This window comes from Triticum aestivum, chromosome 5D, assembly GCF_018294505.1.
Source record: "Triticum aestivum cultivar Chinese Spring chromosome 5D, IWGSC CS RefSeq v2.1, whole genome shotgun sequence".
NCBI classification, from domain to species: domain Eukaryota; kingdom Viridiplantae; phylum Streptophyta; class Magnoliopsida; order Poales; family Poaceae; genus Triticum; species Triticum aestivum.
Window position 1 is genome coordinate 501914795 of NC_057808.1, and position 25910 is coordinate 501940704.

General features: G+C 46.6%; 2 protein-coding genes and 1 pseudogene across 2 annotated transcripts; 2 read left to right on the forward strand and 1 right to left on the reverse strand.

Moving 5' to 3' along the window:
* Positions 1 to 1416: 1416 nt before the first annotated feature.
* On the forward strand, positions 1417 to 6015 carry LOC123123225 (eukaryotic translation initiation factor 3 subunit B). Its single transcript, XM_044543696.1, has 11 exons — positions 1417 to 1724; positions 2239 to 2479; positions 2962 to 3108; positions 3224 to 3352; positions 3471 to 3599; positions 3671 to 3754; positions 3828 to 3952; positions 4048 to 4246; positions 4332 to 4867; positions 5220 to 5328; positions 5421 to 6015. Exons 1-11 carry the CDS (start codon positions 1603 to 1605, stop codon positions 5763 to 5765), a joined length of 2166 nt encoding a protein of 721 aa, XP_044399631.1. The 5' UTR covers positions 1417 to 1602; the 3' UTR covers positions 5766 to 6015.
* Positions 6016 to 8881: 2866 nt separating this feature from the next.
* On the reverse strand, positions 8882 to 24651 carry LOC123121017 (ankyrin repeat and SOCS box protein 3). Its single transcript, XM_044540965.1, has 11 exons — positions 24582 to 24651; positions 24302 to 24475; positions 23640 to 23765; positions 18165 to 18304; positions 17553 to 17657; positions 17286 to 17414; positions 15975 to 16127; positions 14992 to 15093; positions 9309 to 9488; positions 9149 to 9228; positions 8882 to 8990 (listed from the first exon to the last, which is right to left on the reverse strand). Exons 1-11 carry the CDS (start codon positions 24649 to 24651, stop codon positions 8882 to 8884), a joined length of 1368 nt encoding a protein of 455 aa, XP_044396900.1.
* LOC123126388 (uncharacterized) lies at positions 10473 to 10612 on the forward strand (annotated as a pseudogene).
* Positions 24652 to 25910: the final 1259 nt, after the last annotated feature.

Sequence of the window (25910 nt, forward strand, 5' to 3'; positions counted from 1 at the left end):
ACACATATGATGGGGTAGTGGTGGAACGGCCACAAGAGCCTAGCCCATGTCGCCCGGCGCTATCATGTTTCCAGCGTCAGACCCCCCTGTCGCAACCTTGGGTTGCTGATCCTGATCAGGTGTGCTACCAGACATGGCGAAGTTCAGATTCCTTCGAACCCCCAGGCCTTCCTCATGCTCCTTTCCCCTTGTATCAGCTAGTTTCAGAGGACTTGTAACATCTTCTTCTTCTCCCTCTTCTGTTCCCGAGTCTAGCCCCGCCTCTTGAGATGATCGTTTACGCACTGGTGAAGCTTGGCGAGGCGGTGGAGCGCCCCGCCTGATCTTTCTCTGCCTCGTCCCCCATAGTGGCCACCTCGAGAAGCTCGGCCTCCTCCTTGCTGCTCCTGTGTTATCTCCCTTCTCTGTGCCAACATCCAGCTTCCCCATTGCTTATCTTTTGCCTCCCAGACTCCATCTCCACATTCCTCATGATTATGACCCATGAGTCCGCAAACTTGGCAGAAGTAGGGTATCTTCTCATACTTGACAGGGAGGAATTTTCTGCCCTCGCCCACAACGTTCAACGGAGTCACCCTGGTAAGGGGTTTATTCACCAGAACCCTAGCTCGGGCCCTTACATAGTCACCCTCATAAAAGAGCCTAGGTGAAAGTTGTGTCTCCTTAACCCGGCCGATACGACGTGCTAGCTGATCGACTACCTCGATTTTACGGTAAAGCTCTAGTATATTGTGGATCTGCGCCCAGACATACATGCCATCAAAGATGAAGGATGCCGGATCTTGCTTGCTGTCATAATCTTCAATTAGCATCCCCATCCCCCTGAACAGCCATGGTCCTCCATGAACAACTTTCTTCTAATCTCCCAGGCAAAACATCTGAAAGATATAAAGATTTTCTCCAGCCTCCCTGTACTTCGACACTTGTGCTAATCCCCAGATTGACTTCATGGTTTCGAACATCGACGATGAGCTGAAGGGGCGGGTCGTGTTTACCTTCTCGATCGCCAACCATCTCGCATCTGTTTCGTACTTCTTTGTTTCCTCCTCCCCCACAATCACATCATCCAACTCATCATCCTGGAGATCCAGGTGCTGCAACATCTCCTTCAGCTTCTTCCCAGACCAACCTGCAGAAGACGATCCCGCTTCGGCCGCCATCTAGGGTTTCGCCCGTCAACAGCTCGCCGAGTCAGGCAAAAAACAGACGGTCCTCTCCTCCTACTTCCCGGCAGCAGGACGGGCTGCACGGAGGGGCGGACCGGCGGCGGATCAGAAAAACTCTAGACGGCAATGGAAGCGCCGCGAGAGGCGAAAAACCCAAAACTAGAGGGTACCTTTAGGATTTGTTGACGAAATTAGTTACGCTGGTATCAGCAGCACATGCATTTGACTGCACTGTCAGCCCATTTGTTCGAGCGGCAGACTGAAGCCCGCCCAGGCCCACGAATGGCACGGGCGTCGCGCATAAGGTCGCTGAGAGAGCCCATCACTCCGCCGCATCCATTCCAGAACCCTAGCTAGAGCAGCGTCTCCCCCGCCCCCGCCGTCCTCGCCTCCGGGCGCCCCCCAAACCCAAACCCGCTCGCGCTGAGGAGCGAAGATGGCGCTAGCGATCTCGATGGAAGCCATAGATGCGCGCGCGCGGGAGCTGGGGATCGATCTCGACTCCGTCGACGTCGACTCCATCACCCTCCCGCCCGGCGAGGACTTCGACATCCTCAGGTACGTCCTTCCAGATCCGTCCGTCACGTGGTTGCTTGATGGCGTCTCCTGCCCTATTTGCTTCTGTCTCATCGGGACGGGATGCTGCAAGCTCCTGGAGCCTCCAGGATTGTTAGAATCTGTCAAATAATAATGATTTTCCTTTGCCGCAGATTCTAGTGGTGTGTAGTTTTCAACAGAAATGCTTGCTTGCTTTGTGTTCAGTACACTAGTATGCTACTGACCCACTCTATGACACTGTATGTTCAAGTAGATACGTGTTGCTGTTTTGGTTATGCAATCGGTCTATTACTGCTTTTATTGTTGTGCTGCTGATACGTTGTTACATCACACTAATCAACTAATTATTAGGGTAGCTACATCAAAGATCCAACATGTTTAAGAAGAATGACTATAATACCTCAATCCTGCTTAACCAGGAGGGGGGCATCTTCACATTATTTATCTATAGCTTTCCTGGCTTGGGGTATTTCTTGACTTTGTTACCTGTGTAATGTTGCGATCATATTTTCAGTGATGATGAGGATTTGCTTCAGAATGAAGACATTCCAGAGCTTGAGATGGGCTTTTCAAACATTATTGTGGTGGACAATCTGCCGGTTGTTCCCCCAGAAAAGTATGAGAAGCTGGAGAACGTTGTACGCAAGATATACAGTCAAATTGGTGTCATCAAAGAAGGCGGGCTTTGGATGCCTACACACCCAGAGACCAAGAAGACCTACGGCTACTGCTTCATCGAATATAACACTCCACAGGTATGTTGCTTCTTGTCAGTTACATTTATTTACTTATCTGCATGATGGAATGAGGTAATTAATGCCTTAATCCTGTTGCCTTTGCAAGTCATGTGCATTCCTTTTATGAAAAAGGTCATCCCAGTTTCATTTCAACTATCTACCCTGGTTCACGTTTTTGCTAGTAGTTAACATGGATCGGAAGAAGATAATCAGTAGAGAGGAAACATGCATGAAAAACATCTTTGTTTGGGTAGAGTTTGTTTGATTGCTTAATTAATAAGATTTTCCTATAGAAAGACGATTGCTCGAAGCAGGAGTATTTGTACTTCTAGTTTTACTGGATTATTGCTATTATGTTATAGTGTTTTGCAGTTATGACCAAATTTTATTTAAATGCCCGTCCAAATCAAACACCACTTTTGCTTTCATAAATTGTTTTGCGTTCTGTGATTGTCAAATTATTCATGTCCCTCAAAGATGATTGTTTGACAATGTGCCAGGAAGCTGAGCTTGCTAGGGAAAAAACAAATGGCTACAAACTGGACAAATCTCACATATTTGCTGTTAATATGTTCGATGACTTTGAGAAGTACATGAAAGTTCCCGATGAATGGGCACCGGCTGAAATCAAGCCATACACTCCTGGAGTATGTACCCCCCCCCCCCCCCCCCCCCCACACACACACACACACGCACAATGTTGTTTCTTTATGTTATGACAGGTTTCATGTAACTTGGGTGTTATATGTGTGTGCTTTGCAGGAAAATCTTCTGAAGTGGCTAACTGATGATAAGGCCAGAGATCAGTTTGTGATCCGTGCTGGGACGTTCACTGAAGTGTACTGGAACGACGCCAGACGGGCAATGCCTGAGCTTGTGTACCAAAAGCAGGTGCTTAACTTTTTGTGGATTTAGATTGTATTACAAAATGGAAATAAAGTTCATGGGAGGCCTATTCTATATGGAGAACTAACTTTAATTAATATCCTATATCCTTCTTCTTTGCCAGTACTGGACGGATAGTTATATCCAATGGTCCCCTCTTGGAACACACTTGGCTACCGTGCATAGGCAGGGCGCGCAGGTGTGGGGTGGTGATGATAAGTTTGTTCGTCTAATGCGCTTTGCTCATCCACAGGTACTGGTTTCTGCTAACAGTTAATCTGTGCAATACGTGATGTTCTTTTAGCTGACAGCTACCTGTGACAGGTGAAACTCATTGATTTCTCTCCTGGTGAGAAATATTTGATCACTTACAGCAGCCAGGAGCCCAGCAACCCTAGGGACACACATGTAAGTGAATATGATAAGACTTATTTTCTGTCATGTCTTGTGTCCTATCTGACTTGCATTGTTATGCTTGTAGAGGGTCGTACTAAATATCTTTGATGTACGCACTGGAAAAGTGATGCGGGACTTCAAGGGAAGTGCTGATGATTTCACTACTGGTGGAAATATGGGTGTCTCTGGTGTTTCATGGCCTATCTTCAGGTGAAAACACTAGTTTTATAATTTGAAGTGAATGCACAACTTATTAGGTTGCCCTGAATCGATGCTTAATATGGTTTTTTTATGTGTCTTTTAAGGTGGGGTGGTGGAAGAGATGATAAGTATTTTGCTAGACTTGGAAAGAATGTTATATCTGTCTATGAGACTGATACGTTCTCTCTTATCGATAAGAAGTCCCTAAAGGTAGAAAATGTGGTTGACTTCAGTTGGTCTCCTACTGATCCTATCATATCACTCTTTGTGCCTGAATTAGGTGGTGGAAACCAGCCTGCCAGGGTAAGTACAAATTGCTACAGTTACCTCTTCTAAGATGTTCTTTCAGTTAGCATCGAATGCTAAAATATGTGCTTTGTGTTGAAAGGTGAGTCTTGTGCAAATTCCGGGCAAAGAGGAGATTCGGCAGAAAAACCTTTTCAGTGTTAGTGACTGCAAAATGTACTGGCAGAACAATGGAGAATATCTGGCTGTCCAGGTAGACAGGTACACCAAAACAAAGAAGAGCATTTACACTGGGTTTGAGCTGTTCAGAATCAAGGAACGGGACATCCCAATTGAGGTCTTTGAATTGGAAAACAAGAATGACAAGATAATTGCCTTTGCATGGGAGCCTAAAGGTCACCGCTTTGCTGTTATTCATGGTGATGGGCCTAAGCCTGATATAAGTTTCTACACCATGAAAGCAGTCAACAATAATGTTAGTCGTGTGTCCAAGCTCACCACACTCAAGGGCAAGCAGGCCAACGCATTGTTCTGGTCTCCTGCTGGGCGTTTCATTGTTCTGGCAGGGCTGAAGGGTTTCAATGGCCAGCTGGAGTTCTTCAACGTTGATGATCTTGAGACCATGGCGACAGGAGAACATTTTATGGCGACTGACATCATGTGGGATCCTACTGGAAGGTGAGCTCATCACGATGAATTTTTTCCTGACATCACTATCTGGTGAAGTTTACAAAATTAAGTGTTAAAGCAATAATAAACATATACTGAATTGGTTATAGGAATTATTATACATAACCTGAACACTGGGAACATAGAGGCTCAGCTGAAATTGATGGGAGCTTTAGTTTTCTTCACCTGTTAAAACACTCACCCTCAAATTGTATGGACTTATTAGTTGAAAGCAACAAATAGTAATAGTGTGTATCATTTTCCATGGATTGATTTCCTTGTAATGTAGTAGACCTAAAATAGAATGTGTTCCATTTACCACTGAGATGAACTAAGATGATTCTGGAACTTGCTTGTTCAGATTTCTCGCGACTGCAGTTACCTCGGTTCATGAGATGGAAAATGGTTTCCAAATTTGGTCCTTCAATGGGAAGCTAATTTACAAGATTTCAAAGGATCACTTCTATCAGGTAGAGCTTGTGTCCATCCTTTGTTCTTTGAATTATCTCCATGCATTTGCTGTATGTAGTAATGCTTTATCCTTTGCTGCATGATGGTACAGTTCCAATGGCGCCCGAGGCCACCATCACTACTTACTCCTGAGAAGGAGGAGGACATCTCAAAGAACCTCAAGCGGTACAGCAAGAAGTATGAACAAGAGGATCTGGACGTGTCCAACCAGGTGGGTGAGCTAGAGCGCAAGAGACGGACGCAGCTTCAAGAGGAATGGCAAGGATGGGTGGCCAAGTGGAAGCAGCTGCACGAGGAGGAGCGTGCATACCGGATGGAGCTGAGAGGCGGGGAGGAGAGCGACAAGGAAGAAGAGGCGGAGTACAAGGAGATTGAGGCGGAGGAGTTGGTTGATGTCACAGAAGAAATTGTTGCCTTTGACCTCGACCAGGAGTGAAAGCGCACAAGTCTCTCATACTAGTCTCTCTGCTGCCGAGTGTTCATTTTCTGCCTGCCGAGTAAATCGCTGTTGTTTTGCATGATACGTGCAAGTGGATAATTTGTCGTTCTTTCTGCCAGTACACTTTTCCTAAATTCACCGTCATGTTTATGGAGACCAAATTTTGTGGTTGGAATGTTAACCATCATAATCTGTTTCTTTGCAAAAACGGTTATTTCATTTTCTTTAGTACTGTATTTGCCTGTGATATCGAAATTGTCTGAAAAATGATGTTCTTCCTGGTGTTTGAGCCTAGTTCTGTTGTCCAATACTGTACTAATGTACGGTATCTATTACTGTTTGATCAACATTGTGTTACGTCAGGAGCCCATCTTGAGAAAATACTCGCCTTGCTTATTTGCATGCATGGTGTCATGTTTCCAGCAAAACCTCCCACCCAACTTCGGCATTTTGGCAAGGTATAAACATGATCAACTCAGGTTTTGGCAATTGCACAAGTGAAATGCGTCCGGTCAACATCAAGTGGCAGCAATTACAGCCAAACGCAGGTATGCCACGAACAAATCATAAGTATTGAACGACTTGGTACACAGCGGCAGCCTTGTTTCCATTTGAAATAAGCAGAGGACATAGGAAACCGTTAGAAGATACTACAAAATGTAAGCAATTTTCGAATATTCATTTTTGAGCCCGAGCTCATCTGCACCGTATGAACAGTAAATTAAAAATAAATAAATCATACTTTAGTGATAAACTGCATCAATATTTGGTCCTACGCGTATAACCTATTACAAACCGGTGGTACCAAAAAACCTTTTCTAAAAGTATCAGCATCAGCATCAGCATCTGTTCTGCTGATATTTACACAAGGGGTTCATGGCGCCAGCAACAGCGTGCGGTCGCCTCTAGCACCAGGGCAGCATATTGTGGATGCTACAATTCAGTGACTCGTGCCCTGAATTGTAGGTGAGACATAAGCGGTATCTTGATGGCCATGGCGGTGGTATAAGGTGGGAAGACATCTCACCGATTTGCTGGTGCCTTCTTCGCCAAGCATGGAGCACAGCCAGATGCGACTACCGAACAGTCCGTTATCAAGATACTGATTAAAAACTCTTGTGATGATCTTTATTGGCTAGGCTTCGCTGCGACGAACTTACCATTACATGCTGTATCACTTTCTTCTTACACACCTCCCCCTCAGGTTTGAAGGAGTTTTTACAACACATCCAACACATTTCTCCTCACACTACTTCCGCAATTTTTTTTACCAAAGCCGATAAATGATCTGAACTAAGTTGAAGACGGTTTATGTACGGACGCGCTTGAACTTCCTCCCGGCGTCGACACGCAGCGACGTGGACGGCACCCCGACCCTGCCGCGGTGATGCCTTCCGCCCCCATGGCTTCTCGCCGTGGCGTACTGCTCCTTGTGGGAGGTGAATCTCCTCAGGCGCAGCGACCGGCGCAGCCTGTCCTTCCTCCTCTCCCTCACCGACGACGACGACCCCTCCCTCGCCCTGCCCCACCTCCTTGTACCATGCCCGTGGCCACCATCGCCGTCGCTCTCCTCGTCGGAGCTCCAATCTCCAACTCCCGTCTCCACGTCCGGATGCCGCCGGCGGCGGCCGTGGTACACGCGCTTGGTGTCCCGCAGCTTGCGCCAGAGGAAGCACGACGATCCCTTCAGCGCGTGGCAGCAGCCGGAGCACGCCGCCCCGGCGACCTTGCAGGCGTTCTTGGCCACGCAGCGGACGATCCCTGCCTTGCACACGAGGTAGGCGAAGAAGAGCACGACGTAGGTGAGGACGATGACCATGAAGAGCCTGGCCAGACTGGCGGCGCAGAGGTGCTCCAGGAAGCAGGCCACGTCCCACGTCCCCGAGCAGACGCCCTCGCAGGACGCGCTGAGGATGGCCCTGAAGGGCGCGGCGACGGCGCCGCCGAGCAGCGTGCCCACGCCGCTCGCCGCCGTGCCCACCACGGATCCCATCTGATCTGTCGTCAAGTAACTCCCTCCCTCTCTGCGGTTGATCGATGGCGTCTGTCTGGATTGTTAATCCGTTTTGTACCAAACCGTCGGCAGTTGCCTTTGGCAACGTGCGCGTTGGTTGGCTCACGTCGTCAGGTTACTACTACTACTACTACTACTTCAGGGCATGAGACAGAACAGATAGTACAGTAAACATTTCCCTGGATCTTTTGCCAAATTCACCGACCTTCAGACAACCTTTTTAAAACAAAAGTGTTTTCTCATGCTCATTTCGGTTCGGCAAGAACCAGGTAGGGCAAAATAAATTTTGCGAAAGAAAACATTTCCTCTTGCTTCTTCTTCGTGGCGAAAAGTTTGCCGCGCTGTTCATGATGAAATCAAACTGGTGTTTTTTTGTCTCGTATTTGCATCAAAATCACTTTTTCTTGTCCAAGTGGCGAAATCTGCCATGCCTAAACATGGATATTTCAAGTAGGTGCTTGGAGTAGTGAAGCTACAAGATGTTACAAACAAAGCACTAGCAATAATAACAGGTAGAAACAGCAATTGGTTAGAAGCCGCAAGCGCCAGGTTACTAGTGCTGCTCCAGGGAACGACACAGAACATATGAACAGTAAACAGTTCCCTGGATCTTTTGCCCAATTCACCGACCTTTGGGCAACCAACCTGAGACTAAGGTTGGTTCAAGTGCAAATTTCATCATTTACCACTTCCCGCAAGACAAAAAGGAAAAGCTAACGAGCCAGTTACATTCTCCGGGCTCCGGCGCTACTCGGCGACCCGGCAATGCCATACGACCACCGTGCCATTCATGCCATTGCAACCACCGAGGGCCAATCCCAGTCCGCACAGGACCAGACCAACCTCGGAATGGCTGCCACTGAATTCCATGATCCAACAACCAAAGATAGAACAAGCTTAACGTTCAGTGACGATAAAGTTTGTCGACACTTGAACTGGAATCAAGATACTACGGTTAGCGACTGCATCCAGTTTACAAACGATGGGTACCATGGAAGTCTTATAAAAACCACAGGATATTCTTGCTGGAAGTTTTCAGACTAACAAAAGGTGCTAGCAACGAAACAAAGCCTCAGATTCTGCAGGCAAGACAGGCGCGTCAGTTACTTTCCAGGGCAACGAGCATTCTTCGCTGCCTCTTGGGCTTCCCTGCGACCAAAATATTTTGAACATGAACATTGTCAGAAATCTGTGTACAACTCCTTTCCCTGAAGATCAATCCTAATAACACAGGTCAACACTAGGTGCTCTTTCCACGATTAGTAAATCGCTCCGACTCAAGAAAAGAACTCAACAGACTTGAATCCATGTAATGTAATGTATCATTTATCCTTTCACTTAACTTATGAAAACATGGACCAGTTACCTGAAAGCATTTGCGAGATCACCATTTGTAGGGTCAAGCTTCAAGCCATCCACAAAAGCCTCACATGCTCTCTCGTACTTCTACAAATACACACCATAAAATGATCAGTTATACGATCATGATCACGGATGCTTGAAGAAAACTACTGTGTTATTTTTACCTTCAATAACATAAGAGCTGCCCCTTCTCGGTAGCAGGCTTTTGGCCAAAGAGGTCGCCCCATTCTGCACATGGTAGCATAAGACAGAGCAGCTCTTCCATTTCCAGCACGCAACGCGCAGAGACTCATATTTGCCAATATGGTTGCATACTCATCTGGACTAGGGTCAAATGACATTGCCTACAACACATCAATCACATGCAGCTTTTAGCAATATCTAAAAAACTGAGTACTGATAATAATCATATCTTTTACGATGGCGCTCAGATAGTGTTGTTCTGATTGATATAGAGATCCCTGTACACATGAAACCAGCAAATGTATTGGATAAATTTCAAAATAGGCACTTTTGTATAACAGTAATGTGTTACCACAGCCCTTTGAACACTGTTAAACATGATATGTCACGTAGTTGAAAGGCGCACTACTTAGGTGCACCGGTTTACCTAAACCGTATTGGCTAGATAGAGTTAGTTAGTCAAGATCTCATGTAACAATATTCATCTCTATATCTCCATTCTTTCTTGATTCTCAAGATGTAATCTCAACTATATGTATGCTTATCTCAGGGAGATGCCTCTGCCTATATAACACACAACCGTCGCCTCCAACGAGGTACGAAGCTCACCGCTCGCTTACATGGTAATAAAAGCCTCCTCTATCCACTACATCTAGCCAAACCCATCCCCAGCCATGTCGTCCTCCTCCGGCATCGTCCAGACCGCCCTCACGCAGAGAAGCTCTCTCGCACCAACTACGTGTTGTGGCATGCACAGGTGACGCCGCAGCTTAGGGGAGCTAGTTGCTTTGGCTATGTCGATGGCATCACACCAGCGCCCGTCAAGTTCCTCACCACGAAGGACAAAGACGGAAAAGATGCGAAAACGCTCAATCTTCTCTACTCGATTTAGGTTAGAGAAGGACAACAGGTACTCAAGACACTTGTCGAATAACCTCTCCAAGGAAGTCCTTGTGCAGGTCACTTCCATTGCCATGCCGCACGAGATTTGGGCTGCTCTTGTGAGCATGTTCTCGTCGCAGTCCAAGGCCCGCGTCAACAACATCCAGAACGTGCTCTCCACGGTGCAGAAGGGGCCGCAAACCGTGGTGGCATACTTTGCTCACATTCGGTCTCTCGCAGATGAGCTTGCAGCCGCTAGGAAGCCGATCGACGACGACGAGCTGATCTCCTACATCATCGCCGACCTCGACATGGAGTACCAGCCCCTTGTCTCGGCCAATGAAGCCCTCACCGAGAGCATCAGCCTCAGACGACGTCTTTGCTCAGATGAGCAACTTTGACCAGCTCATCGCCCTCTTCCATGGTGCGAGTTCTGGTGGGGGATTCAAATTCTCTGCCGACGCCGCTTTCCGTGGCCGTGGCAGCGGTGGCTCATGTCGCTACCGCGGGCCTCCATGCAGCAAGGGCAAGCCATCAAGCGGAGGCGGATGACCCTCCTACAACAACAAGGGCCGCCGCAAATCAAGCGGAGGCGAATGTCACGCGCTGCCAAATCTGTGGCAAGCCAGGCCACACGGTGCGCGACTGCTAGTATCGTTTCGAGGAAGATGATGAATCTTCCCAAGATGAGAAAGTGGTAGTGACGGTAGATGGCTCCTACAGCGTCGATACCAATTGGTATGTCGACAGTGGCACCACAAATCATACCACGGGAGAGCTGGAAAAGGTGACCATGCATGAAAAGTACCGCGACCAGGAGCAAGTTCACACTGCCAATGGAGAAGGTATGAGAATTAGTCACGTTGGTCATTCAGTAATAAAACACCTTCATAGAAAAATTCATCTCAGATTCTTTTTGCATATTCCTAGTGCTTTGAAAAACCTCCTTTTCGTTCATTGTATTACCATTCATAATCATGTCTTCCTCAAATTTCACCCGTTCTTATTTTTGATCAAGGATCAGGCCTCGAGGAAAATCCTATATCGAGGTAGATGTGTTCGATGGCTTTACCCGTTGATTCCAGAGGTTAGGAGATTCAATAAATAAGCCTATGGTGTCACCAAAGTCTCTCCAACACGGTGGCATGATAGATTAGGACATGCATCTTTTTCTTTAATCAAGCAAGTAATTAGAAGAAATAAGCTCTTGTTTGTTCTTTGTTGGTGAGCGTAGTTGTGAAACAATTTGTGATTCCTGTCAACGCGCTAAAAGTCATCAATTACCTTATCCGGTTTCTACGAGTGTTTCTACCAAACCACTTGAGCTCATTTTCTCGGATGTTTGGGGTCCTTCTCCTACTTTTGTCAGTAGACATTCCTGTTATGTGAGTTTTATCCATGACTACAACAAATATACTTGGATCTACCTTCTTAAAAAAGATTCGATGTATTTCAAGTTCTTCACAACTTTCAAGCACTTGTCGAAAGAAAATTTGATTGTGAAATTCTAGGCCTACAATCGGATTGGTGAGGGGAATACAGAAACCCCAATTCCTTCTTCCAACAAATTGGCATGCCACATCATGTGTCATGTCCCCATGCTCATCAACAGAATGGATCTGCTGAACGTAAGCATAGACACATCGTTGAAGTAGGGTTATCATTGCTTGTTGTCGCATCCATGCCCTTGAAATTTTGGGATGAAGCCTTTCTTACCGTAGTTTATCGTATCAATATGTTGCCTAGTCGTGTCATCACAATGAAACTCCGGTAGAACGTATTCTCCATACAAAACCTAACTACACATCTCTACGAGTGTTTGGGTGTGCTAGTTGGCCAAATCTTCGTCCTTATAACAATCGCCAGCTCATGTTTAGATTAAAACAATGTGTTTTTCTCGGTTATAGTCCACACCACAAAGCTGTCAAATGCCTTGATGTATCCACTGGACGTGTCTACATTTCTTGTGATGTTCTGTTCGAAGAAACCGTTTTCCCCTTTGCACATCTTCATCCCACTGCCAGCGCCCTCCTCCAAATAGAAATCCTTTTGCCATCTCACCTCACCGTTATTGATCAAGGGGAACACTATAATACTGGTGATCAATTGTTGACTAATCCTCTTACTAATGATGAACATGAGTCTTGTGATGAAGCAGAAAAAACGGTATAGAAAATGATGAAGAAATTGACCCAAATCGGTATTCTATGCCTACTGGACAAGGCAACAACAACGACGGAGCGGATCAGCCTCAGGAACAAGGCGAATCGGCCTCAGGATCCTCACACCGCAGGTCTGCACTGCGCCAGTGAGTGGGATCAACCCCGGGATCCACACCGCACTTACTATAGCGACCCACTCCAGAATCCGTGCCATGTCATGACGCCAGCAGTGGATCGGCCGACCGTGTTGCTCCGCGCCAATCATCCGAGGCCGCGTGGTCGCATGCAGACCAGTCGGCGCACATACAGTTCGGGGACGAACCACGTTGCTACACGTGGCGTGTGCAGCGCCAGGACCCTGGCTCGGAGTCCCGCATTGATTCCGCCCAGGCCACTCCATCATCGGCTCATGATGAGACTGCCGCAGGTGCGGGATCTTCTGCGCCACCTGGCTTCTCTGAGCCGCGCGCTGCAGCCACAGAACATCCGCCAAGGTTGTCGTGCCCATCCTCCTCGGGCTTGTGTGTTGCCCTGCTGCGGGATCTTCCGCGCCGTCTGCTAAACCTTCTGTGCCGGCTCCTTCGCCACCACGGACAAGGCTTCAAAGGGAGTAACTCGACCCAAAAAATATAAACACACAGCAAAAGTTGGTCTTACTTGTAGTACAAATGAACCAAATATTGTTGCAAAAGCCCTGAGCGACCCACGGTGGACGAAGGCTATGGAAGAGTAGTACATGACGCTCCAGAAAAATAAAACTTGGCATTTAGTTCCTTTCGTCAAGGTAAAAAATGTGATTGACTGCAAATGGGTCTTCAGAATTAAAAAGAAGTCTGATGGGACCATAGATTGCTATAAAGCTAGACTAGTTGGAAAAGGCTTTAAGCAAAGGTACCTCATAGATTATGAGGACACTTTCAGTCCTGTTGTAAAGGCTGCCACTATTCGTCTTGTTTTGTCTATTGCAGTGTTCAGGGGATGGAGCTTGAGACAACTAGATGTACAGAATGCGTTTCTTCATGACATTCTGGAAGAGGAAGTGTTCATGAGACAACCTCCTGGGTTTGAGGACAGAAATACATCCCATCATGTGTGCAAGCTTGATAAGGCCTTGTATGGACCGAAGCAAGCTCCTAGGTCATGGTACTCCCGTTTAAGTTCAAAACTTAAAGCACTTGGGTTTGCTCCTTCCAAGTCAAACACCTCATTGTTTATTTATAATAAGTCAAATACTTCCACATTTGTGCTTATATATGTTTATGACATCATTGTTACAAGTTCATCAAATGAGGCTGTTACAAGATTGTTAAAAGATTTAAACTCTGAGTTTGCTCTCCAGGATCTAGGAGACTTGCATTATTTTCTTGGCATTTGAAGTGTAGAGAAATGGAGATGATTTTCATCTATCGCAAGAAAAGTATGCAACTGATCTTGTAGCTAGAGTTGGGTTGCCGGGTTGTACACCATCATCAACACCACTGTCTAGCACAGAAAAATTATCCTTGTCACAAGGAGAACTCTTGAATCAAGAGGATAGTACCAAGTACAGACGTATGGTTGGTGCTTTACAGTACCTAACTCTGATCATGCCTGATATTTCCTTTGTTGTCAACAGGTATGTCAGCTTATTCATGCACCTACTACAATGCATTTGCCAGCTGCAAAACGCATACTTAGATATGTTAAAAATACTTTGAGCATTAGACTAACATTCAGCAAGTCACCATCAACTCTTGTCAGTGCATTCTCTGATTCTGACTGAGCAGGTTGCCTAGATGATAGGCTCTCAACAAGTGGCTTTGCAATGTTCTTTGGACCAAATTTAATCTCCATGTGTGCAAAGAACATGCCACAGTTTCGAGATCTAGCACAAAGGCGGAATACAAAGCATTGGCAAATGCCACAACAAAAATTATTTGGGTTCAGTCTTTGCTGAAAGAACTTGGGATGCGTTGTAAGCAGGTCCCATGTCTATGGTGTGACAATCTAGGTGTCACCTATCTTTCTGCTAACCCGTTTTTTCATGCAAAGACCAAACATATCAAAATAGATTCTCACTATGTCAGATAAAGAGTTGCTGCAAAGAAACTGGATATTCGTTTTATTCATTCCCAAGATCAAGTTGCATATGGTTTCACCTATGCCTTATCTACAAGGAGCTTCGAAGAATTCAAACGTAATCTCAACTTAACAAAGCTGTGATTATGGAAGGGTGTTAAACATGATATGTCACGTAGTTGAGAGGCGCACTACTTAGGCACACCGGTTTACCTAAACCGTATTGGCTAGATAGAGTTAGTTAGCCAAGATCTCATGTAACAATATTCATCTCTTCTCTCCATTCTTTCTTGATTCACAAGATGTAATCTCAACTATCTGTATGCCCCTCCTATATAACACGCAACCGTCGCCTCCAACGAGGTACGATGTTCACCGCTCGCTTACAAACACAAACTGCTCAACTACATCGTAATTACACATGTTTTACCAGAAAGAGGTGGCAGTACATGCAACCTATTTTCGATGTGAACAAAAATATAGTATGGACTGAGATTAACAGTTTACATATATAAAAAATAACAATCACTACAGGCAATAAAAATGGGCCCTAGTGACTTACACAACTATACATCTCCGATGCCATAAAATATTCCCCTCTCTTAAAAGCCTCCGAAGCTTTCTGTTTTAGTTCTATTCTTCTCTTTGCACACATTTGTTTATCCTGATGACAGAAGCGGTTAGGATAAATATGTAGACATATCCTGTAATGTAAAACATGAAAAATGTACAAATTTGTAAGTCTCAGCCTATATCACCTAATTAATGTATAAGACTAGAAAAATCGAAAGTGTTCTTCTACTCCCGAGCTCAAATGAGCTCGTGTGAACAGTAAAACAGAGAAAAAAATGAACAAACAAAAAAACTGTTTTTTTGGTGATAACCTTTGACAAATATGTTCTATTCTTGAAAATTTTCATTGCGAAATAACATTCTTGGAAGTCATGGCAAAAAAAAACAGTACTCCAAAATGCTTTGAAAAATAGCATTCTAGGAGCATTGATTTCGATTTTTTTGCCACGGCTTCCAGGAATGTCCATTCATGACAAATTTTTGCAAGCACATAAAACATTTCTCAAAAATTGGCACAAAAAAACGGATTTTTTACTTTTTTTTTTCTGATTTTACTGTTCACCAGGGAGCATTTGAGCTCGGGTGCAAATACTCCACTTCCTAGAAAAATGTGCTGTACTGCAGTGCTGCAGGATTTATCCGGAGCTCAAGGTGTATCCTAATTAATGTATAGGACTATAAATTTGTAATAAAAACTATTGTCCGGTGTTGCAGGGCTGGAACAATATCATCCAAGATAACTTATTAGTCTAGCACATTAATAGTTCACCGTACGGTCATACCCAAAGGCACCAAAAGTAAAATTTGTGAATGGAATGTTTTGTTTGCACAATATAATCTACAATAATCGTGAATTAAAACTATTTCTACTCTAAATGATAGGCAGAACTGCATGCCAAAGACCAAAACTACAGGGTGATGCATGATAAATAACATATGGAGCTGCAAGTGAGCACAGAAGGAAACACATACCCCTGGCTTCAAACCATAGTGTTTCCCATGAGAAATGATTCCATCAATACTCCAGTCCGGCAGCGTTGAAATAGGAGAAGTTAAAGGGAATAACATTTCAACCATGTCCCTACTGCCTGTAGAGGCAGCAACTTCAATTGGTGTGCGACCACACTGCAACAGTAAACGCCAGATATAAATACAAAATGTAATTGGGAGATTTGCACATTAATAGTTAGGAATCACAGCCTAACATTTCACCCAAATGGTTGGATGGACTTCAAGAGAATCACTATGCAAGGACAAACGGTGGAACAGCCTACCTGTCCTAGTACTATATGACACACCTAGGTTTCCAAGCCAAAATAACGCGTTACATGCAACCTACTAGCTAGTACTACACATCCAACACGTTTAGATTACTCTAACATTGTACACCCTACTTCGGGGTATAATCTATCATGCTGATCTGAGAGTGATATTATTCAGATGGATTTTTGGAGATCCACTTTTACATGGAGGTGAATCAACGATATCAAAGCATGACTAAGTGAGATGGATTGAAGAGATTGAGGAATACTGCTATAAATTTGGTATCTCCGATTAATTGATAGCCTACGGTATAATAACCAGCAACTTTGCTCTACCATAAGTTCTCTATTTTTACATCCTTTTGCTTATGTATTTAGTATTTACAGTACCTATAATACTACTTAAACCAAGTTGCAAGAAGGTACCCTCACAGAATAAGAAGTGACATAAGCTTACTGAATTCCCCTGACCATGTGTCATCAGGAATTGACGAATGTCAGATGTATAAGTACAACCTAACAATTCCATTTTATAATCCCACATAGGTATAACTCATGCATTTTTCTTGTTCGCAACTCAAAAATGGATTTCGGTTATGCATAGAAGCAGCATCTTCTCTTCTACTTGCTGCACTGCATACTGCATATACAGTCATCACAAACGTCTTAATCCTTGATCTTAATAACCAATACAATGTGGGTTATGTGTCACAAAAATTATACCATTAAATTTGTATATAAAGAATTTTTCAATGGTATAATTTTTAAGTTACACGACTTGTGTATTATTTCGCTAACTGTTAAATCTCAAAAAGCATGTGTGCCGTCTTTTGTAAGCCTATTCCTGGCGTCAGACGAAGTGTCGGTAAGAAGATTATCCTAATCTGTCAAGTGTCAAGAGTCTAAAGCCTAACATGACCTCATAGAGAAGAAATGGAACAATGTTCAGCTAACAGCATATGCATGAAAAGTAGATGATGACAAGTGACAACAGCAAAATAGGAAAACAAGTAAAGCTCACTTCATCAGGAATATTGGGGTTAGCACCAGCATTTAGTAAGAACTTCATGATACCAGGTAAGCCAAACTTCACTGCCAACATCACGTAACTACCACCACCGAAGTCAATAAAATTCAGATCAGCACCAGCCTGTGCAAATGAATAATTAGTTGATCATTTGCTTCAGCTAATGCTTGATATGTCAGCCACAGAAAACATATACACAAGGAAAATGAAGCTGTGCCTACAGAACTTTAACAAAGCTCCATATGAAGAAAGAGTACTGACCTTAACAAGCAGCTTGACACATTCCAACGACTCTCTTGGCATGGGCCTGATGGCCCGGAGGGCCCAACTCAATGGGGTGTAACCAAGACCACAAACCTTGTTAGGCTGTGAAAAGTGGAAGAATCAATCACTTACACAGTTACACTTGTCGGAAAAAAAGAGTGATCAATAAAGAAATTGATTTCAAGATACGTCAATAGAGAAATAAAATCGACCCATGGTGTGTTAAATACGCCCTACGTCCCAAAATAACTGTCGTAGATTTAGTACAAACTTGTACTAATTTTGTAGTAAATTGGGCGACACTTATTTTGGAACGAAGGGAGTATATTGGTATTTTTGAAGGCAACAGAAAGAAATATATTTACGTAGAAATTAGACATAGCATGTACTTGGCTTCTGGGAAAGTGAGCACATTTTACTATAGGATAATTAAGTACTGTCCATGATGAATCTTTGTTGCTTCAAATACAACGCAAATCTTTTGTTCAGATGGATCACAAGTATCAAATGCAATAAGTTTTTCCATTCCAGTGCATTCCTAAATAGAATATACAGATGGAGCACGAGTACCACTGCCCACATGAGAGAACCAAGAAACTGGTGTCTTACATCGGCATGGTGCTCCAACAAAATCTTCATTGCGTCATGTCGTGTAGAAATAGCAGCTGCATGCAATGGTGTCCCTTGTGCATAATCTAAATTCACATCGATTCCTCTTGAAAGCAGCAGTTCTACTATTTCACAATGTCCTGGAAAACAAAGTTTCAAAAAAAAAAAAGAATGAGACATGAATATTTTCTAACATGTAACTGACTTTACACATCTGCGCTAAAATTTAACTCTGGGCCAGTTTTCAGTTTTGTGATCATGAACTGCCCAGTAACCTTTTTGGTTACCACATATCTCATCGAGGATAAGGTTTACAAAAGTGGTTGGACTGGGACTACTCAAATTTTATTTGTTTATCCTTGGAAATAGAAGAAAGTCGTCATCAACACCTTGGATAAGATTGGATATCCAACTTCAAAATTCCAAGCCTCAAAGTTCTCCCCACACTCGATAATCTTTCTGCGGCCATCATCCAAATCATATATATGGGAGTCTTGTTCGATGGAAATCACATAAAAGCATATGGCAAGATCTGCTAAAATAGTAACATCAAGCATCACACTAGCCAAGAGAGGTGTCATAGTAGTCAACTGTCACGATCCCAAGACTGAAGGTTATAGCTCCATGCGCTGTGACGCGTGTCTCTTGCTTACTTTATTCCTTAGCCAAATCTATTCAAACAGAGAGAGGCTACCAAACAAATGTTAGCAAAACTAAGACTAATCTTATCAAAAGAAAACTAATAAGTAATTTGAAGGAATGGATCGAATTTGGATCAATCGACCCAGAAATGCTTACTTCTCTCTCGATGATATGGGGCACTGATTTCATCTAACAGTGAAAATTTCAGAATTTATTATAACCGGATAAAAAAAAAGAAGAATCCTGAGACTAATCTTGGACTGACTAAGAATTAGGAAAACTATTAGGAGAAAGGTTTATCCAGTTATCTCCAAGGCTGATTCGGTGCCTTTTGCACCTCCTACGACTAGTTAGGATCGCTATACCTGCTAACTCGCAGCTGCGGGGCCATGTTGGCAGCCTTATTCCTATAGAGAAGCTTTTTTTTTCAATGAACTTCGTTGGAAATTTGGTACTCTAACTACATTTCCAAATCTTACAAAGCAAACTACAAGTTTGAAACATTAGGCGATAAATTTCAGGATGAGAGGAATCATGTACTTTTGCAGCTTGCCATCTAGAGGTGAGAATATGTTGCATTGTTTTGGGAGATATTTTCTGACATATTGAACAACAGGATCTTTTTCGTGAATACACTAGGCACGTATCTTTGCGTTGACAGCCTCGACGATCATGTGAGCGGAGGGCGTCTCGCTGTCAAAGATGCAGGCGTTCCGATGCTTCCAGATGTGCCAGGCCGAGATGGTGATGAGGAAGCCTAGTCAGCGCCGGAAGCTCGGGGTGCAGGTCACGGCTGCCATGGTCCACCAATCTTAGAAGCTAGTGGAGCCGTCAGGCGGCAGCAGAGGTAGTCGTGCCCAAGAGAGGATCTCATGCCAGGAAATCCGCGAGATCACGCAGCCAACAAGAAGGTGATGTAAGGTTTCGTCCTCCCGAGAACAGAGGATGCAAGTGGGCTCGTGGTCAAGGTTGTGCCGTGCCAGTCGGTCGGCTGTCCAGCAGCGGTTTTGGGAGGCCAGCTAGAGGAAGAATTTGACATTTAGCGGGGCCCAGTGTTTCCAGATGAGGCGCCAGAAGGAGGCTTCCGTGGAGCTGTGAAACAAGGCAAGGTAGGCAGACTTGGCAGTGTAAGTGCTAGAGGCGGTTCATCACCACGCGATCGTGTCCGGGCGGGCGGGCGGGCGGGCGGGCGGGGGGGGGGGGGGGGGGGGGGGGGCGGTTTGGGTTTGAGGAGTATTCTGGCACCAAAGCTCCACGTACTCGACAATGGCCTGGGGAGTGGGGACCCAGAGCACCGCGGATGCCGCCGATCTAGATGCGCTGGTGGAGGCCCTCGCATACGAGCCGGCGGCGTCTGCATACAAGCGAGGGCGCGAGGTCGATGACAGAAAGGCCAACCAGCCAGTGGTCCTCCCAGAAAAGGCAGGTCTTACTGTCGCCAAGAGCCCATGTAGTAGAGGCCCGAAAGAAGGCCTTGATTCGTAGGGAAGGTGAAGATGGCGCCACAGTCGCGAGGCGTCGATGGCCTGAAGACAAAGCCATCGGGTGCTAAGGGTGATGTCGGATCGGGGAGCGGCAGTCCCAAGTATTTGATTGGGAAATCAGCCATGGGGCAGGCGAGGGCAGCCTGAATGTCAGCAGGTGCAGACGGGGGGCACTGGATGGCCATGGCGGTGCACTTGGCAATTCGTGCACAGGCCCGATGCGCTACCAAAGATGTCGAGGATGGCACGCACCATGGAGAGCTCGATGGGATCGTGGTGGCAAAAGATCACCACATCGTCCGCGAAGAGCGAGATGCTGGACACGGCGTGCCTCGTAGTGAGCCGGCGAAAGGCCCCGACGTGAACCGCGTACTGGGGCAGAGAGTTCAGGGAATCGATAGCGATGGCAAACATCATAGGGGAGATCGGGTCACCCTGCCGGAGACCACAGGCGTGGTCGATCGGCGGCCCGAGGGTGCTATTGATCACGACGCAGGTGGACGCTGAGAGGAGGAGGATGGAGATCCAGCCGCACCTGCAGGTGGACGCTGAGCGCAGGGTCTCAAGCAGGAATGGCCAGGAGACTGAGTCGAAGGCGCGAGCAATGTCGAGCTTAAGCAGCACTCTGGGGAGCTTTAGGTTGTGAAGAAGCTTCGCCGCTTGCTGGACTAAGATGAAATTATCATGTACGCTCCGACCAGCGATGAGAGCGCTCTGGTTGGAGGAGACGATCTCGGCCAATTTGCGGGATGAGCTGTAGGGAGAGGACCTTGGCAAAGAGCTTGGCCAGCAGGTGGATCAAACTAATAGGCCGGTAGTCGAACAAGGTGGTGGCATCTTGCTTCTTGGGGATCAGGGTAAGGAGAGCTTCATTGAGCTTATGGAATCCACGGCCATTGTTGAGGTAGAGCTTGTCAAAGACTACACATATGTCTTCCTTGATGGTGCCCCAGCGGGCGGGAAGGAATTCGGCAGTGAAGCTGTCGGGGCCGGGTGCCTTGCCCGTGGGGAGTTGCTTGATGGCCGACCAAATTTCGTCCTCGGTGAACGGCTGTTCAAGCTCCAAGAGATCAAAGCAGCGGTGATGGAAGACCCCAAGGTTGAGGGACCTGACGCGCGGCTCGGACGAACCAAGAATGGCAGTGAAGTGGTCGAACGCGGCTTGAGCCAGATCGGTCTCGCCGGAGATGGTAGCTGGGCCAGAATGCAGTTCCTGGTAGTGCGGTGCGCCGCATGGATCTTGAAGAGGGCCGCCGCGGTGTCACCCTCCTGCAGCTAGTGGAAGCGGATGCGTTGACGGGCGATGGACCGGTCAAGAGAAGCCAGTCCAAGATAGGCGCGCTTGAGCTCACGACGCAACCAAGACTCGGCGAGGACAGAGCGCGAGAATCTTGGGCGGAGTCCAGACGTAGAATAAGCTCGCGGGCGAGGAGGAGCTGAGTGGCGATGGCGTTGGTGGAGCACGTGCCCCAGCCCCGTAGGCGCCGCGCGGTGGCCTTCAGGCGCGCAAAGATGCGTCGGAGGGGGTCCGGATCAGGCTCGACAGAAGCCCACGCGTCTGCCAGAGTCTCCTAAAAACCATCGAGCTTGGGCCAAAAACGCTCAGAGTGGAACCGCCTCTTTGCGCCCGGTAGAGGGGATCAGTCCAGGAGCAGTGAGCGTGATTGGAGGTAGCCGTGGACAGGCAACGGAGCAAGTGCTAGGGGTGGTCAGTCGCCCAGGAGGGGGTACCGAGGATACGGTCATTGCGGATGAGAGTGGGGTTGTCCTGCTCATTCGACCAAGTGTAGCGACGACCGTGGAGATAGATGTCGCGCGGGGTAAAGTCAGCGATGAATCGTCGAAATCGATTCATGGTGCGCTGGATGAGCCTATTTTTGTCCGTTGCGGAAGTGATCATGTTGAAATCCCCACCCACACGATCCACGGGCCGACGATGGTAGCGCGAAGGTCATGCAGCTCCGCAAGGAATGCTAGCTTCTGATCGTCCCCTTGCGGCCCGTAAACGCCCGTGATCCACCAGTGCGCGCCACCGAAGAGCGTGGTGACCGCAGCGGAGACGTGGTGGTCACCAACATGGGGATTAGTAAGGGCAATGGGGTTGCGGCTCCAAGCAGGAAGGATGCCGCCCTGGGTACCGTCTGCGGCGAGCCAGAAGAAATCCAGGAACAAGCTACCAAGCGTTTCTATGACAAGGTCCGATGAGATCACAGCGAGCTAGCTTGGTTTCTTGGAGACATACAATGGAGGAAGTAGCGGCGGCTATCATGCTACGAACGGCAGTACGCTTGGCCGTCGAGTTGAGACCGCGTACGTTCCAGAATATCACTTAGGCTGGGAACAACAGGAGTTATGATCTACCGATTAGTAGTTATGTAGGAATCAGCTCCAACGTTTAGAAACAACCTTGTGCAAAAGAAAGAAAGCACTGACCTGTTTCTTCTGGCTATTCTCGCCTATAAGCCTGGTGTATTGCCATAATTGTGACCCGGCCAGGCGGCCAATTACCATCTTAAATTGGTACATCGGCCAAAGTTTGACAAATGTAGTGCACAAGTTGCTTAGGACAAGTATCAAACGAGTTAGGAATAATAAATCCTGAAAAATCTAGAACGGGCCATCCTATGCATCACATCGGGCTGTGCCACTGGGCAGAAGCAACAGCGTTTGGATACATGGATAGTGAGGCCGGGAATATGGAGAGTTGGAGACAGATCGAGGTGTGAGGATGTGTGGGTTAATTATAGATAATCCACTCGAATGATTGGTTTGTGATGGAAGGAATAGGTAGTATCAAAATTTAAGATCAAAATATCCTCACTCATTCAAGAAAGGAAAAGATCCAGCAAGTGGGTATCCAGGGCATTTTGATAATTTTGGTTAGCCATGCCCATTTCCATCAGAAGTTCAGAACTAGCCTCCCCCTTGGGTTGAAAACGCAGGTTCATATCTGATATCTGATATCCCTATCCTTCTCCTCCTTCTCCAATTCCCTCCATCCAAATATAGGAATATGATTAGATTTAACTCGTGCAAGCAGTTGTGATTCCAAGCCTTCATATCCCGAAATCCAAACGAACTCTAAAGGAATAGCAACAAAACGGTTGACAGCATCAAAGCAGAGAATCACGTCTCGGGAACCCCTTTCCAGTTCTTCTTGCTCTCCCAGATATATCAATAGTTTGTCGGAGTCTACTGCTGTTTATATCGAGTGATCGATGTGGCTTTCTAAGGCAATCAAATTGACTATGTATACACTGACACACACACACACACACACACACACACACACACACACACACACACACACACACACATATATATATGACAAATAAGCATACAGAGAGACCTTGCATTGCAGCGCCACAGAGAGGCGAGTGTAGTTTGCCAGCTAGTGGATCAGCACCATGATCAAGAAGATATCTTGCAGCATCAGCTCTCCCATAAGTGGCAGAAAGGAACAGTGGCGTGTCACCTGCAACAGCCAGAAAAATAAACATCAGGAGCTCAACAAAATTCACGCCAATCCTGCCCTCAATACAAAAAACTGTACACAAATTAAAGAGCCAAACGTGGAAAGAGGACTTCACTGGTGAAACTGTGAAAGGCTTTCCATCTGACAAATGTTTAGTGCTGACAAAATTGCACAACGACAGACAGAGGAGACACTTCATACAGCGATTTGCCTATATATAGCATACCCAAAGAAATTTGATGTTAAGGATAAAAAAAAATTATGTTTTTTTAGGGGGAAAATCGATGTTTCTGGTATGGTGCATGGACTTTCTGAGCATGGATGTCTATATATTGGATATTTCAACTCCCCTTGTCACTTCATCACAATTTACAAATGCATACAACATATAAGACCAAATTCGAAGCCCCAAATGCATACTTCACATGGTATAATAGTAACTAGTAAGCAGTAGCAATCAACATAAATAAATAAATTTTAAAAGTGATAAAGGAGCTACAAATTGACGCGAAGGGAAGCAAGGAAGGGGGCGTCACCTATGAAGTTGAGTTGATTGACATCGAGGCGAAGGTCCTCGACGAGGTACCTGCAGACCTCAACCCGCCCCTCCCTGGCCGCCAGGTGGAGAGCGCGGTCCCCTTCGCCATCCTCCACAGCCGCCAGGACTGCGGCCTCGCCATGGCCCCCTGAGCCCATCCACCGCGCCATCTCTTCGCAATGCGAGAAGTGGGAGCCAAGTCAGACACTAATCCGTCAAGCTACTACCATCGTCAAACCCTAAGAAGAAAGAGCATGAGGAGGAGGAGGCGGGGTTACTCTTGAGGAGTCGGAGGTTGCCGTCGGAGGCGGCGCGGAGGAGCGCCTCCTCCCGCTGCTGCTTCCCCATCGCCTCCATCTCCATGGCGATTGAGAAGTCGGGCGGGTTGTTCCCTTGCCGATACGTGGGAGAGAGAGCGGCACGCGCTGCGGGGTAGTATTAGTGTGGACAGTCTGGAGAAGACGAGGAGACCATTTGATGCTCACTCCGTCAATTTTTCTTCTTCTTTTTTATATATACCTATCCTATATTTTTTTAAGAGAACTTCCAATCTGCTCAGAAATAAAAAATATCCAGATCCATAGATCACCAACTGTCATTGGTAGTACAAAGAACACCAGAAATAAAAATTTCATCCAGGTCCGTAGACCACCTAGCTAAGACTACATGCACTGGAGCGAGCCGAAGTCACGCCACCGTCATCGCCCCTCTCTCATTAGAGTCGGACAAACCTTGTTGTAGTAGACAGTTGGAAAGTCGTCGTGCTAAAAGTGACTCCAACGCAGCGACCCAATTCGTCCGCGCAGACAAAAAATACGGCCCAACGCAGAGACCCATTTCCATTTTGTGTCCGCTCGGACCCATTTTCGTCCCAAATTTGGGTCGGAGGCAGACACAAAGTGGGCGTTTTCTATGTCCTCTTCGTTCACTGCATGCGAGATCTGGCCCACCTGTCACAGACCCACCAGCTCCCACCTCTCGCTCCTCCTCTTTCTCTACCCACCCGACGATGCCACCAAGCACCCACGCCGACGGCCGGCCTCGTCTCGCCCCTCCCTCCTCCCACCCCCAACGCTGCTGCTGCTGGAGCGGGAGCGCCGCCGCCGCCGGTGCTGCTGAAGAGCGCATGGCATTGAGACCATGTGGATCCCGTCCACTATGGTTTGTCGCAATCGCATGGCGTCGAGGGCGAGCGTGTGGACGCCGTGCCGGGTGCGTCGTAATGCGTCCGTCCCCGTTGGGCACACCGGCTGACCCAAACGAAAAGTGGACACGCATGTCCGCTCGCCGAGCCAAACGGACAAAAGGCGGAAAAAATCCGGGTCTGTTTGGCTAACCGCGTTGGAGTTGCTCTAAGGCCCCATAAGACCAGCGCACTAGAACAACAACCGCTGCCGATGAAGAGAAGTGTAGATCGGAAGGATCCAACCTGCAGACACACGGTCGCAGACGAACGAAGACCGAATCCAAGCGGATCCACCTTCATCAAACATCTACCGGATCCCACGAGATCCGCCGGAGAGACACCTCCACAACGCTAGAAACACCACCTGGGGATAGGCGAGAAAAACCTTATTTCATCTTCAGGAAGCCACCGCCATCTGATC

Coding starts and splice junctions, on each gene's coding strand:
- LOC123123225 (XM_044543696.1), top strand. CDS start 1,603: ATGGCGCTAGCGATCTCGATGGAAGCCATAGATGCGCGCGCGCGGGAG. Junction 3,755..3,827: donor GCAACCCTAGGGACACACAT/GTAAGTGAATAT, acceptor TTATGCTTGTAG/AGGGTCGTACTAAATATCTT. Junction 4,247..4,331: donor GTGGAAACCAGCCTGCCAGG/GTAAGTACAAAT, acceptor TTGTGTTGAAAG/GTGAGTCTTGTGCAAATTCC.
- LOC123121017 (XM_044540965.1), bottom strand. CDS start 24,651: ATGGGGAAGCAGCAGCGGGAGGAGGCGCTCCTCCGCGCCGCCTCCGAC. Junction 18,305..23,639: donor CTGTGGCGCTGCAATGCAAG/GTCTCTCTGTAT, acceptor TTTGTTTTCCAG/GACATTGTGAAATAGTAGAA. Junction 9,489..14,991: donor CATCGGAGATGTATAGTTGT/GTAAGTCACTAG, acceptor GATGTGTTGTAG/GCAATGTCATTTGACCCTAG.